Genomic DNA, 15041 nt, shown 5'->3' with positions numbered 1-15041 from the left:
ATGGTGGGTGATTAAGGGAAGTCCCCATTTCTCTGATTCTCAGATCCTACCTGTGGAATCTTGAAAAGACCTAAGATGTCTGCCATGCGTGAAGAGGTATCAGAGCTGAATCCACCGATGACTCCAATTACATTTTCCTGGGTGCCACATTTGTAGTTGGGGACAAAGTGATGTGATTTAAAGAGCAGGTCCAGAATGGTGCGATAGGTCATCCTAGAATCAGTATAGCTGTCATAGATGTGGAACCCAAGGGTAACATTGGGCAGGATATTGGGATTATAATTGATCTCATCAATGGCAAACACCAGGGCAAGGATGTGCTGGTAGAACTTGGTCACCACACTACAAATGAAGTTGACATGTCATCAGATAATTAACCAATGCACAAAACACTTTATCACAGTATTTGTCTGCACACAGTATTCACCTACAGTATTCAGTCGCCTGACTATAAGGAAAAGTTACAAACAGAAAAGTTATTTATCTGGCAAGTCCTGTTGAAAATAAGGAAAAAAGTATTGTTGGTAACTTCTGTGTATTGTGCCTTTGGACTTCTACATTATCAAATTAGGCAAGTTTGGTTCAGGCTTCGGACCAACATACATCATTTTGAATGTCTCAGAACTCACATATTCTGGAAACTGTATAGTATGGGGCATATATTTTCTTGGGTTTTTAAAATCAATTTTGTTCTTCACTCTGAAATAATTACAGCTTGAAGCATCTAGTCTGTCACAGGGTTATAGCTAAAGGTTTCTGAGAGTTCCTGAAAAGACTGACTGCACTACTAGGCTTCCATGTACCTTCAGCATCTAGGTTTTTAATAGTTTGAAACCACAACATTGGAGGCTGCTTTCTTCTGCGTCCCTTTATCTCAGCATTGTCTATATGGGAGTTGGGGAACTTTGGCCATTAGTTGACTCCAGCTCCAGCCAGCATGGCAAATGAAGAGGGAATATATAACCTGTAGTCCAGCAACATCTAGACGACAACAGACACCCAATATATATGACCCATACTATACAGTTTCCAGGATATGTGCATTCTGAGACATACAAAACGAAGACTGAATCAAACTTGCCTAATTCGATAATGCAGCAATCCAAAGGCACAATACTCAAACAGGTCCAGGCACTCACCAGGGTTTTAAAAAGGGGTCTTTCCCAACCCTGCCGACTTACATCTGGGGTTATACTTGGGAGCATTTGCATGCAATGCATCTGGTGCTGTACCATGAAATTGTTTGCTGCCCTGGTTGCTGGTTTCTCTTTAGCAACCTATTCCTTAAAACAAATGCATCATTCAACCTAGTCATTTGATATCATAAGCAGGTAGTAGTCAACAGTTTTGTTTTTTTTGCATATCAGCTTTTCTTTGGAAAAAAATATATTCAATGGGAATAAAGTATGGACTGTTATTTTCCCCTCTCCCCTTATTTTCTCTCTCTTTTATGCTATGCATTCCCTAGTTAGTTGATAATGACAGTAGTAATCCATTGCCTGAATCTTACCTGGATGATGTGAGGCAGGGCAGGGATGTGATGTGAATGCACCAACAGAGCCTCTCATTCTCTCACCTTTGTGTCCTCATCACCACCCTGCCTCCTTCCAGCTATTAAGCTGGAACCTATTAAGCTGCAGCCATTCTGTCCCCCTTTTCTTTCTTAATTTCTGATATCTCCTCTCCCTCTGTCACACTTTTCTGTCTCACTCCCTTTCTCCTCCACTTTACTTCCCATTGCCATCCACCAATATAGACCTAGGCTGGGGATTACATAGAGTCCTCAGATTTCAAGCTGACTCACTCTGGGTTTTTTTTAGCCACCTCCCTTTTCTCCATCCTCTCTCCTTTGCCACCAATATAAAATTAGGCTGAGAACTACATATAACCTTCAGGTTGCAAGCTGCTACTTATGAAATACAGAGCTATATAGGTTGAATATAGCTGAATGTGTTCAAATTTTTTTGGGGGGGGATGCTTCCCCTTCCATACTTCCCTCATATACTGAGAAGACTCCCTACCTACATAAGATAATCAGAGCAGAGATTGGTTGGACCATAAAAAGTTAATATTTCTAAATGTCCAATTGACCATAAAGGCACAGTTTACACTCATGGGTGTTTGAGTATTTCATTTCCTTATCTAGCCATCTATCATTTTTCTTTTAAAAAAAATCTAATATATTTTGAAAGCAATACAATCTGCAGTTGGTGATACAAATATCAAGACTAAGCAACACTAAAATAAAATGCCAGGCAATTTTCTTACGTTGGGACATCAGACAAGACCTTAGAAGGGTGCTTGTTGAATACAAATTTAGGGAAAAGGTAACGCATGAATGATGCCATCCCACCAATGACGAGATTTCTGTGCTCATACCACTCATGTGGAATATGCACAGGACTATTTCCAGTGCATTTACTAGCATGTGCTTTGAACACTGTGTTTGGGAGCAGTAGAAGCAGAAGCAGCACCAACATCCTGGTGGCAAACGTACTTCTGCAGCTGACTCCCCTTTTCTCTCAATCTCTCAGTCTGACTCCCCTTTTCTCTCAATCTCATGAAGGCTGCCGGCCTGATTTCTGCACCCTGTCTGGGATGGAAACAGACTCTGCCGGGGCACCATCATCCAGATTGTCAAGGGACATAGTTGGAAGCTTGAGATTTAAAATGAAATAGAGAAATTTACAGACACCCCCCTTCTTTATACCTAAACTTGGCTTTTTAAAAAACAAAAAACAAAAACACAATGGGCTACATAATGCAATTCCAGACTTACTTATTAATCACCCACTATGGTTTTAGAAGAAAGCCCCTGGAGATTTGACCAACTGAAGCAATTATAGTTATTTATATAATAACAGAGGACAGAATTACTTTGCAATGAGTTTCGACTCCATGGTTCATCATCCATAGCATAACTGCTGGAGAAAACATGTCCATTACATCATACAATCTTAGAACTGAAAATTATCTAGAAAATAACCTAGTCCACCCCTTGCCCATGCAAGTAACCCACTGCTATACAAATCCTGATAGGTGGGCATCCATCCTCTACTTAAACTTTTATAACAAAGGGGAGTCTACCACCATCTGAGGAAGGCTGCCCCATTGTCCCACTATCTAAAAATTATTAGTTAATTAATAATATCCAGCAAATATATCTGTTTTATTCTGTTGGTCCATATTGGCAGATGCTTAAACTGTGGATCATCCACCATAACATCTAGCATGGAAACATTAAATGGTACACCCTTGGGATGGAAATGTCAAAGCTACTATACATCTTGCACCCAGGAACCTTAGATCTAGGAAACTGGCATAACTTGTACTGGCATAAATTACACTGGCATATTCCAGACACCATTCAGAAGCCTCCTACTCCCAACTGAGGTGGTAGATGAATGTACACCAAAGTTTTTAGAATTGGATCCTAGTTCCCAAGACCCAGCTGAATGGGGTTTAAAATCAATATAAGTCTCTCCATGTCCTGCCCAGCTCTCCACATCCCTAGAACACTGGTGTCAGTTGTTCAGAAAATCAATATCTAAATAAAGCTAAGAAACAATAGTCATCAGAAGCTAAAGGTTCTAGCATTTGTTGACAGTTCTGTGGTTGTTTTGCTGCTTTATTCACTTTTATTCCCTCGGAGTACTGCTCTGGTGCTTGATATCTCCATGGGTGTTGAGTTCTTACCCATTGCTGGATCTCAGCTTTTCCTCAAATACTATTTCATTGTCCTAAGGCCTGAGCAGAACACAAAAGGATATAAATAATATCTACAATGGAAAATTGCTAAATAATGCAGTTTTCAAAATTAATATTTTTTTCATTAAATAGTAAATGGTGTTTCTGTTCCATTTATATCATTAGCCTACACAGAAACACAAAAAGAGGCATAATGCAGTGCTGAATTCCTCACTTCGGTTGGAATGACAGACTAGATGGTATCTGAGGACAGTTCCAGCTCCATGCTTCTATGTGATGAATGTTTGTTTCAGCACTTCTGAAACACAATTTTTCAGCAGTCCAAAAATATTGAATTTCCTCCTTCATAACCATCTAAATTACTATATTAGATTCAGCTTGACCAAACTACAGACAGTGGCTTTCCAGACTTCCTGACTTGAGAGTTCCAAAGAGGATCAAATTGATAAACTGTTCAGAAAAACCTGTCCAGTTTCTGGGGATGAGTTTTAACTCCTGACACATTTAATTTGGGTACCAGGAAGATGAAGCTGGTTCTCCCCAAGTGTTGAAAATATATATATATATATATATATATATATATATATATATATATATATATGAGATTTTCCAATAAAAGCCTCATTACAACAATACCAATTTCATCCAATTAATAATCTTATTAATGCCAAATGCCAAATTATAGAATTTAATTAAACTGGCACCCTCACATGTTAGAGTTGATGATTTCATTCTTCTACATTTTTTCTGCATTCCAAAATGTTAATAATTTCCAATCCATTCCATTGATATAGTAATTCCTTCTATAACAGCTACAATCTTGTGATTCCAATTCGTGTCCGTGTAATAGGTAATTTATAAAGTTTCAAGTGAGAAACTTTAGCTGTAATCCTTATTCTTTCCAGTGTGTGATAATTTTTCTCATCCACATAATGCTGTAGCCTTTATTCCTGCAACTGTTGATGGTTCCCATCATGTCTCAGGAGAAGCTGTTTTCTCTGTTTCCAGAAGTCACTGCATTGCTTTGTCCTGTGCTTCAGCTTCTAGTAATCAAGCCATCTTCATCGTTTTCCCAGCTGAGGATCTCTTGAGCTTTTTTTTTTACCCACCAGGTGTTCTTTAGTTCTCTGGTTCTTCTTTGAACCTCAGCCTAAGCATTGGCATAGGTGGTTTTTTAGTGGCAAAGTTTCTTTCTCTTTGCCAGATCTGAAAGACCTTCCTTTTCTTGTCAATATTATGTTCAATCTCAGTGTCATTCTCCTCAAACCAGTCCTGGTGTTTCTTTGTTTAGCATCCAATAGTTTGTTTACTGCAATAATGGATGTTTTTAGCTTGGTCCAGTGTTCCTCAATGTTATCAGGAAGCTCCAGGAAGCAGATGGTTCTTAAGAGTCATTTGAAAGCAATCCCACTTAATAGGATCTTGAAGGGCTTGAATATTCATTTTGCGCCTTGGTTTCCATCCTTGAAGCCTGTGTTGAGGTATAATCTTGATAGCCATCATGGAGCATATTAATCAGTGACCTCTCCAGCAGTCGTCAGCACCCATCATAGCTCTCATAAAGAGCACATCATGGCGATCTTCAGCTTGGACAATCACATTGTGTAAGGGGTGCCAGTGGTTTGACCGAGGATGCTTCCACAACAAGGTGATGATCCACCAAGTGAGACTTTTTGAAAAGTAGCATGTACACTATATTTACTTGTAATAAACCACTCTCTTTTTTAGCTCTTGGTATGCAAGAACTTTTGCGTGCCCAGGCGGAGAGGCCCCCCCCCCTCGGCCCCGTGAGACCGCCAAAAGGAATAATGACTCATGACAACGGGTTATGGAATTAAAAATTGGCCACAACTTTATTAAACCTTTCAGATGTAGGAAGACCTTGGCTCAGGCAGAGGGTGTGTATCCCTCCCAGCCCCCCCAGCTAGGGATACTGGGGCTCCTCAGGGTGAATGAGATATGGGAGGGTGCACAGCAAGACGCTTGTGTACTCTGGCAGCCCACCCCATATCCACACAACGCAGGGGAGTTCACTGACAATCTTTCAGTGTATGGCCAGTGACTCCCATTTTACAAACCCCTTTAAGAGAGGACCCTGGAATCACCATCATGGGGGGGGGGTGTCACCACTTCACACACACACACCATTTAAGGAAGATAGACTAAAGGATTACTCCCAAGGCCTAAAACTGCCAAAGTTGTGACGAATTGCTACTCGGAAGGCAAAACCTGCCAATGCAGAGAAATTCCTTCCTGTCTCTTCAACAGCAACCATCTAAAGACCGTAGCAGCACCCGCTGAACAGGAAGGAAAATGGTTAACCTGCAAACAAGCATTAAACAAAGGGAGGGTTGGGTGGGTGAACCTCCAGAGCCGACTGCATGGTTGTTGCTGCCACCTCCACCTCCTATTTAAGCAACTGGCCCCACCTCCTTGAAGGGCTGATTGGCTAACTGAGGTTTGGCGGGAACCTCCAATGACTAACACAGGGAGGCAGGCCAGCCCAACCAGCTGGTGGGTCCCACATGGGCCGAGGTGCTGCGTGCAGTCCTGCAAAGAGCCCCCACAAAGGAAGGTGTTAGTGCTTATTATTGGAAATAAGGGTTGCAACAAACACACGTTCAGACATGTGTTGTGGTTGTTTTATTATCTCCACACCAGTTATTCTATTTCTTGCAGAAGAGTATGTTGAGGTTCTTGTGTGCGGTATATGTGTATGAGGGTTCTGGTGTATACCTTACCAAATATATCCCTGTTAGGTCACTTCAGGACAACCTGTTAATTGAGTGTTCATCCTGATTTGTTTGAGAACATTGCATCAAGCATATATTATTTTCTGATGTGTTTCTTCATCATTTTTATTATGATAAAAAGTCAGATTTGGGGAGGGACAGTTTTGTTGAAGGGTTGTTGCAGATGCACACAATATCAACATTAATTGTATAACCTGAATTTTCTGGTGTGTGATTGGATCTCATCCAAATATAGTGACAGATTGGAAGCCCTCATAGACCAGTGGTGTGGTGGTTGAAAACTGAACATAAATATTATATCTGAATCTAAGTGTTATAGATTTATGCTTCATTTTCTATTTTTAAAAAGGATGCTTTAGCTTTACATAGGGTGGGGTCTGATATGCTCACCAGTGAGGATTTTAAACAGACGAATTTTAAAGCAGATGTCCAACTTTTGAGTTTTAGTAGATGTGGACCACCTTGCATTGGCCCAAATGACAGTTGGAGGTCTAGTCATACATTCTATGGTATGAGAAATATGTTTTCTGCAGTAGTTATACAAACATATTTTCAGCAGTCCAATGCATTGCAGAAGTGATTATCTTCTCTGTAATTATCTAAAACACTATAATTGAAATCACAAGAAGATGAAAGCTCCAATGTGTGTGTGTGAAAGGAAAGAATTCAAGTCAAAAATGGTTTTAAGTACTCCAGAAATCCATAAACTGCTAAGATTAGAGATATGAGAGAGGGGGGGGGACAGAGAAATGGGGCCCTGTCATTTTGATTAAAAAAGCACCCTATCCTTTCATAGATTGTTCAGTTTCTGTCTCTTAATTGTCATTCAAACCATGCAAATTTAAACCATGATTTTGTTACACTGCTGTGGTTATGAATAAGGTGCATTAATGTTTCTCTGAGTAGTACATTAGAAGAGTTCAGCTATTACCCAAGTTGTCATGTTTTGTTCAGGCAGAAGAGAGCAGAATGGAGTTGTAGCCTGAAACAGGACAGTCCATGTTCAGGGGGGAGTTTAATGTCATGATGCTGCTTTGCCTGCTTCTTCTCTCAAATATGGTATCCAAAGTGAATACTATTAAGTGTGTAAGAAACAGTGCTGTGTATATTCCGCATGAGTGGTACGAGTCTGGAGATCTCCTCATTGGTGGGGTAGCAACTCATATCAATTACATTTTCCCCAAACTTCTTTTCAATGAGCACCCTCCTCAGTTCTGGGTTGATGTCCCATTGTAAGTAAATAGGCTTTTTAATTGTGCTGATATTTGTAATTCTAAGGATGACTGTAATGTACTCTGATTGCTTTGAAAAACAGGAAAAGACCCTATTTCTGATCAGAAAATGAAATGCTCAAAACTAAGTGCATTGTCTCCAGGTTTTCAGAGAGGTGGCATTTTCAGAGAGGGGAAAGAGAGATGGCAGAAAGAGGGAGAGAAAACTGGGTGGCAGAAAGAGATGAAATGAGAATGGAAGGCTCTGGCTACTTTAGGTTCTGATCCAACCCTAAAAGCAGCTTTGCGAGGGAATTGTTTCCAGATGAGATGTCAAAAACATATGGACAACTTGTAATATCACCAATCTCTTGACCACCCCATTGCTTAAAAAATTGCAGTCTAACTTTGACTAACTTAGAAGATTCTTCCCTCTCTCCATACTTAGGCAGCTGACTTGTCAAACACTGCTAAATTGATGCAGAGTATACTGTTTTCATTCTCCCCTGAAATAGCAAGTGACTTTATTTGCAGCATGGTGACCAAGTTCTATCAGCATGTCCTGTCCTTGGCATTTGCTGTTGACAAGATCAATGAGAATCCCAAGATCTTGCCCAACATCACTCTCGGGTTCCACATCTATGACAGCTATGCCAAAGCAGGGATGACCTACCGTGCCACTCTGGACCTGCTCTTTAAATCACATCAGTTTGTCCCCAACTACAGATGTGACATCCAGGAAAATGTAATAGGAGTCATCGGGGGGCTAAGTTCTGACATCTCTTCCTGCATGGCAGATATCCTGGGTCTTTACAAGAGTCCACAGGTAGGAACTGAAGATTGTTACTATCAGGCTTTCCTCTCATCGCCCCCACAATTCACCAAATTTCACCAAAAGTTGCTCCAAATGTTGGAGGGGTGAATATTGAATGGAAAACTACTGTGTGAATGTAAAAAGTAGGGGACATCATCCTAAATAGAAGAACATTGGGGATATATAGGATCGTAACTTTATGAAAATAATTATGTAAATGAGAATATAATGACCTTTGTTACCACTCCAAAATGTCTGTGTTTTTCTTTCCCTTTAGATTTCATTTGGTTCATTTCAACCAACACTGAATTATCCAGCTCATTTAATTTCATTTTACCGTATGGTTCCTAATGAAGACCTTCAGTACCAAGGAATCATTGAGTTATTTCAGCACTTCAAATGGAAATGGGTAGGGCTCATTGCTCAGGATGATGAAGGTGGAGAACGTTTCTTGCAAACGATAGAGCCAATGCTTTTCAAGAATGGAATCTGTTCAGCATTCACAGACAGAAGCAAAAAAACAATGCATTTGTCCAGCAATGCACGTGAATTGATTGACAATATACGCTTTAAAATGCCAGCTTTCATATCAAGCAAAGCCAATGCAGTTCTGATATATGGAGAAAGTGCAGCCATAACATTTACAGGGAATAGTATAGCAGCATCCAGAATAATGCAAGTGATATTTTCTCAACACAGATCTAGAGCTAAAGTTTGGATTACCACAGCCCAAATAGATTTTCCATTATATAGGTGGCAAAGTTTAATTACCACAGATCTACAGACATTTCATGGTGCTATCTCATTTGCAATTCACTCAGAGGAGATTCAAGACTTCAAATACTTTCTTCGGGGTGTATATCCTAATTGGGCAAAGGAAGATGGCTTTATAAAAGATTTCTGGCAACAAGCATTTGGATGTTCATTTTCAAACTCCACAATCACTGGAAAAATATGTACAGAAGAGGAAATGCTGGAAAGCCTTCCTACACCTTATTTTGAGACGAGCATGACTGGCCACAGCTACAGTATCTATAATGCTGTGTATGCTCTGGCACATGCCTTACATATCGCATATTCAGCTAAAGCCAGCCACAAGGAGGTCAGAGGCAGCTTGTCTCCACAAAATATGGAAGCCTGGCAGGTACTGATTTATCTTAAGGCATATGTCCAGCTTGTATACAAGTCTGAATCTTTACATGTAAATCTCACACATCCACATCTGTTTTAAGGACTTTTCACCACTGACCTTCAGAAATGTTCGAGGATGAATGTAGTCAATAATAATAATAATAATAATAATAATAATAATAATAATAATAATAATAATTTTTATTTATATTCTGCCCTCCCCAGCCGAAGCTGGGCTCATGATAAAACATTCTAAAATCATTTCTTTATAAGATTAATTCCAATCAAATTAATGACAACCTTTGGGCTAGAAGTTCTGTGGGGATTGCCAAAGGAGGGAGTCAGGCTGTGCCCTGGCCAAAGGCCTGGTGGAACAGCTCTGTCTTGCAGGCCCTGCGGAAAGATGTCAAGTCCCGCAGGGCCCTTGTCCCTTATGACAGAGCGTTCCACCAGATCGGTGCTACAGCCGAAAAAGCCCTGGCTCTGGTTGAGGCCAGCCTAACCTCGCTGTGGCCTGGGACCGCCAAGATGTTTTTGTTTGAAGACCGTAAGTTCCTCTGTGGGATAACAAATGATAACAAATATAATCCTAATTGTATCAAAAATGGGAATTGTTATATTTCTTATATATATATAAAGAGATATTAATTGCTGCAGGTTTCCCTATGCAACACATCAACAACTGGCAGCAACTCCCACCCATCTGCAGGGAGTCCATCTAAGGGCAAACCACCAATAGGAGGAGCCCTATGACTCACATCAAATAGGGGCACCCTGAGAGGTCCCCATTGGGGTGGCATGGCCCTACCCCATGTCCGGGCATCAGACAGAATCCACACACCCAGATCCCTTTAGCAAGAAACCCTTAATGAGAAGGGGCGGGTGAAGGCTACAACCTCCCCTCCATCGAAACAAAGGCTTACCCAATGCCTAACTCCACAAAGTTGTGATGATTGCTACAAGGTAAGTGAAAACCAAATGGCTGGTGCCAATTTGCCAAGTGGAAAAAATACCTACCCAGACCGAACAATATGGTAGCTGACATTTGTCCATAGAAAGGTTGTGTCATAGCAAAGCATAAAAAGTGGGAGATCTGGTGAAGGGTGCGACAGTTTAAGATTCCTGTGCCACAGTTTAAGATTGCTGTAGCCACGCCTCCCAGCTGTGCTGATTGGACAGTGAGGCCACCTCTAGGCGGGGCCTGCTCAGCACTGGTGACACAACCTGGACAGTGACTGGGGGGGCGTCAATCTCTGCCCGCCGCCAGATCACTGCAGGGGCCCTGATGCCTGGCCGCAAGGCCACCCACCCGAAAAGGTGAGCGGAGTTTTTGGAGTAGTACAACCCAGAATGAGACCATTACAACACATTTTAGTGCTTTCTCTTTTCTTTCCTAGCTCCATTCATTTCTTCAGAGGATTTCATTCAACAACAGTGCTGGAGATGATATTACATTTAATGAACATGGAGAATTAGTAGCTGGATTTGATATTACAAACTTGGTCACGTTCCCAAATCAGTCCTTCATCAGGGTCAAAGTGGGAAGGCTGGATCCTCAGGCAGCTCCTGGGAAAAGACTCACCATTGATGAGGGCAGAATCAAATGGCAAAGAGGCTTGACTCAGGTGAGGAAATACCCACACGGCCTTCCAAATATCAACATTCATTGTCATTTATGGAACTAGATGGCAAGAGATGCAAAGAAAGCTAAGGCAGGACTCTTAATCTGCCCATATTTTTAAGACTGGAATCTGAAACCTACTTCTCTGGCCTGCCATTAAACCCAATTAGATTAGCAGCCATTATATATGGGAACCGTACCTTATGATGGAGGGATGCGGGTGGTACTGTGGTCTAAACCACAGAGCCTAGGGCTTGTTGATCAGAAGGTCGGCGGTTCGAATCCCTGAGACGGGGAGAGTTCCCATTGTTCAGTCCCAGCTCCTGTCCACCTAGCAGTTTGAAAGCACATCAAGTGCAAGTAGATAAATAGGTACCATTCCAGCAGGAAGGTAAACGACATTTCTGTGCGCTGCTCTGGTTCACCAGAAGCGGCTTAGTCATGCTGGCCACATGACCTGGAAGCTGTCTGCAGACAAGCGCTGGCTCCCTCGGCCTATAGAGGGAGATGAGTGCACAACCTCAGAGTCATCTGTGACTGGACCTAACGGTCAGGGGTACCTTTACCTTTTTACCTTACAGCAGTCCCTAGAAGAGGGCATGCATTTAGCTGTAGTTTTATCCATCAGAAATGATTTGACAATACGTCTCTTCAGTCGATTTTCAGTTAAAATTATTCTATTACATTAGCTTCTGCCTTTTATTTAGTACTAATTTTATTTAGTATGTTTGTTATTGGATTTGTTAATTCTATAATGAGCTGTATCCATTCCTAAAGCAAGAAACTAGGATGGTTATAGTGCAATGAATGTATCTTAAATTTATAGTGCGGCTATGATTCCTGCTTAGTGGTAGATCTTAAGACTAAGATGAATTCCTCGAAACACTTAATTAATGCTAAATACTTCCTCACTGGATAGGTACCACCCCTTTCAGTATGCAATGACTATTGCCCTCCCGGTTACAGGAAGAAAAAGAAGGAGGGACAGAAATTTTGCTGCTATGATTGTGCTGCATGTCCAGATGGGATGTTCTCAAATGCAGAGGGTACGAAATATTGTATTCAGATATACCTAAAGAAACATTTCCTCTTTTGCAAATTTGCTATTGTTAATATTGCAGTTTTTTTCAAATTATGGTACTATGTATTTTTCTCATTGTTTACATAGATATGTTTTATGGGTATTTCATGTTAATCATCTAGAGCAGGGGTCTGCAACCCATGGCTCCGGAGCCGCATGTGGCTCTTTTACACCTTTGCCGCGGCTCCGGGGCGGATACTAGCGAGGGGAGGAGGCGCACTGTGCGCCCCGACACTCCCCACTGTGGCGGGCGCTGTACTGGCTGTGAGGTCGCATGGGGGTGGTGCATGCGTTAGTCACACACCGTCCCGACGTCACCTTCCCGCCCGCCCGTCCGCCCTCTACATTGAAAGGGGGCATGTACGCTGGTCACTGTTTTGAAGGGGAGTGAAGAACACACACACAAAAAATTGTAACTTGTTAATTTAATGTATATTTCTATGAGGAGGACTAATTCTGAGGGGTCAAACAAAGAAATAATAAAAAAGTGACAAAAGTAAACTTCAGTAATGGTTGGAAATTTCTCTACACCTCTTCTCTTTGGTAACAGTCCTGATGCTTGGCATCTTCATAAAACACCATGACAGGGTCATAGACAAAGCCAACAATGGAAGCCTAACCTACATTGCCAACAGACTCAACAAGAAATATGGGTTAATAGGTTATATTTATGAAAATAAACCAGCTATGGAATCTGCTATCAGAATAAATCAAACAAATTAACCCAAACCAATGAAGTCTACAAGGTGAAGTGGATTCATGGAAGGATTTCAACCCTCTAATCTCCTGAGCCAGCTTCCATTCACACACTGTGATCATGCAGGAAGTCTCAAGGAAACACCCCCTGTGTCTTCCCTGGGTATATGAACCTGACATGCACACTGTGGCACCCTTGGCCAGCGCTCACCCTAATGCACCCGACAGGCCCAAACTCTACTCTGGCTCTGATAATTTCCAAAATCCACTCACCTACCCAGACCAAATGCCAGTTTGCCAAACTCAAACAAAGCACTACTCCAGTCATGCAGACAACACTAAGTAGTGTGAAGTAGGCAAAACAAACAAACAAAAACCACCTTGACACAGACCAATTAGTATCATCCCCCAAATTAGGTGTCTCAGTGAAAAGAGGGGATAGTGTGGTGTGGGATTGGATTAAATATTCTGATCTCCTCTCCTATAGGGCAAATTGTCCCATTACCCATGCAGGTGGGTCTTCTCTTCTTGCAGGGGAAGAGGGCATGGCAAACGTGTCCACCATCCCCATATGGGGGAAAGGAGTAGAATTCTCTGCATCTCCTCAGCTTCTTCTGCTCATCAAAATGCCTAATTGTTGCAGTGATTCTCTCTTTTCACTGTATAGTGGTTGTTATTCCCAAAGGTGGCTGGAAGGTGGTCAAAAACCAATACACAAACCCACAAATTCCTGTGGAAAATTCTGGGTTTGATCTCTGGCATGTCTTTTTTGAAACAAGAAATGTTCAGAAGTTTTTGCAACCTTCCATGGTGATTGTAGGCTAGCCAGACATATCTAGATCTTCTTGAGGGCAATGCTCTTTGAATTAAACTTCAAATATTCTGTTTTCCCCAGACATGGAAACTTGTGTTACGTGTCCAGATGATCAATATCCAAACAAAGGTCAGGATCAATGCATTCCTAAGATTCCAAATTTTCTAGCTTTTGATGACACTTTGGCTATTGTTCTAACCTCCTCTGCAGTTTTGTTGTCCCTGATCACAGTTCTGGTGCTTGGCATCTTCATTAAATATCGAGACACTGCCATAGTCAAAGCCAACAACAGAAGCCTCACCTACATTCTCCTCAGCTCCCTTCTGTTGTGTTTCCTCTGCTCTTTGCTGTTCATCGGAATGCCTAATGAGGCAACCTGCCTTCTGCGACAAACAGCTTTTGGCATCATCTTCTCTGTGGCCCTCTCTAGCATCTTGGCCAAAACCATTTCTGTGGTTTTGGCATTCATGGCTACCAAGCCAGGATCCAGGATGAGGAAATGGGTGGGGAAACGACTGGCTTATTCTATTATTCTATCCTGCTCCCATATTCAAGGGGGAATCTGTGCTCTCTGGTTGGCAACCTCTCCACCATTCCCAGATTTGGATGCACACACAATTACTCATCAAATTGTATTCTTATGTAATGAAGGGTCAATCCTAATGTTCTACTGTGTCTTGGGCTATATGGGCTTCCTGGCCACCATCAGCTTCACTGTAGCTTTCCTAGCCAGGAAGTTGCCTGACAGCTTCAATGAAGCCAAGTTCATCACCTTCAGCATGCTGGTCTTCTGCAGTGTTTGGCAATCATTTGTCCCAACCTACCTGAGCACAAGTGGAAAATACATGGTGGCTGTGGAGATCTTTTCCATCTTGGCTTCCAGTGCTGGGTTGTTGGGTTGTATCTTTTTCCCAAAATGCTATATTATTCTGGTGAGACCTGAGTTGAACAACAGAGAACAACTTACACGAAAGAAGAGATAAATTACAAGTCTTTGTCTTCCTAATTATGTACTAGATCACCTTCATGGAAATAAAAGAGAGAGACATAAAGTGTATTGGACATTTTGAAGGAAATAAAATATTTCAGAAATTTGATTTTTGTTTTGATGCCATGAAATTGTTTTATTTATTTAGTCACTGTCAAATCATTTCTGGCACAGAGAATAAAAGAAAGAAGAGAAGGATATGAACTTCTGCTCAAATAGTCTAC

General features: G+C 41.5%; 2 protein-coding genes across 2 annotated transcripts; one reads left to right on the top strand and one right to left on the bottom strand.

Moving 5' to 3' along the window:
* Positions 1-11: 11 nt before the first annotated feature.
* Positions 12-2480, bottom strand: LOC144325289 (vomeronasal type-2 receptor 26-like). Its single transcript, XM_077918046.1, has 2 exons — positions 2269-2480; positions 12-342 (listed from the first exon to the last, which is right to left on the bottom strand). Exons 1-2 carry the CDS (start codon positions 2478-2480, stop codon positions 12-14), a joined length of 543 nt encoding a protein of 180 aa, XP_077774172.1.
* A 5727-nt stretch (positions 2481-8207) lies between these two features.
* Positions 8208-14812, top strand: LOC114583421 (vomeronasal type-2 receptor 26-like). The gene is made up of 5 exons (XM_077918045.1): positions 8208-8498; positions 8764-9630; positions 11015-11242; positions 12407-12419; positions 13911-14812. The coding sequence occupies exons 1-5, from the start codon at positions 8208-8210 to the stop codon at positions 14810-14812; spliced, it is 2301 nt and encodes a 766-aa protein (XP_077774171.1).
* Positions 14813-15041: the final 229 nt, after the last annotated feature.

This window comes from Podarcis muralis, chromosome 13 (genome assembly GCF_964188315.1).
Source record: "Podarcis muralis chromosome 13, rPodMur119.hap1.1, whole genome shotgun sequence".
Taxonomy (NCBI): Eukaryota; Metazoa; Chordata; class Lepidosauria; order Squamata; family Lacertidae; genus Podarcis; species Podarcis muralis.
The sequence above is the reverse complement of the archived record's forward strand: the minus strand, read 5'-3'. Positions and strand labels throughout refer to the sequence as shown.

What these genes read in the sequence shown, in the direction of transcription:
- LOC144325289 (XM_077918046.1), bottom strand. Translation starts at nt 2,480, where the DNA reads ATGTTGGTGCTGCTTCTGCTTCTACTGCTCCCAAACACAGTGTTCAAA. An exon ending in GTCTTGTCTGATGTCCCAAC is followed by an intron (nt 343 to 2,268) that starts GTAAGAAAATTG and finishes CTTCATTTGTAG; the next exon opens with TGTGGTGACCAAGTTCTACC.
- LOC114583421 (XM_077918045.1), top strand. Translation starts at nt 8,208, where the DNA reads ATGGTGACCAAGTTCTATCAGCATGTCCTGTCCTTGGCATTTGCTGTT. An exon ending in GTCTTTACAAGAGTCCACAG is followed by an intron (nt 8,499 to 8,763) that starts GTAGGAACTGAA and finishes CTTTCCCTTTAG; the next exon opens with ATTTCATTTGGTTCATTTCA. An exon ending in AAAATATGGAAGCCTGGCAG is followed by an intron (nt 9,631 to 11,014) that starts GTACTGATTTAT and finishes TTTCTTTCCTAG; the next exon opens with CTCCATTCATTTCTTCAGAG.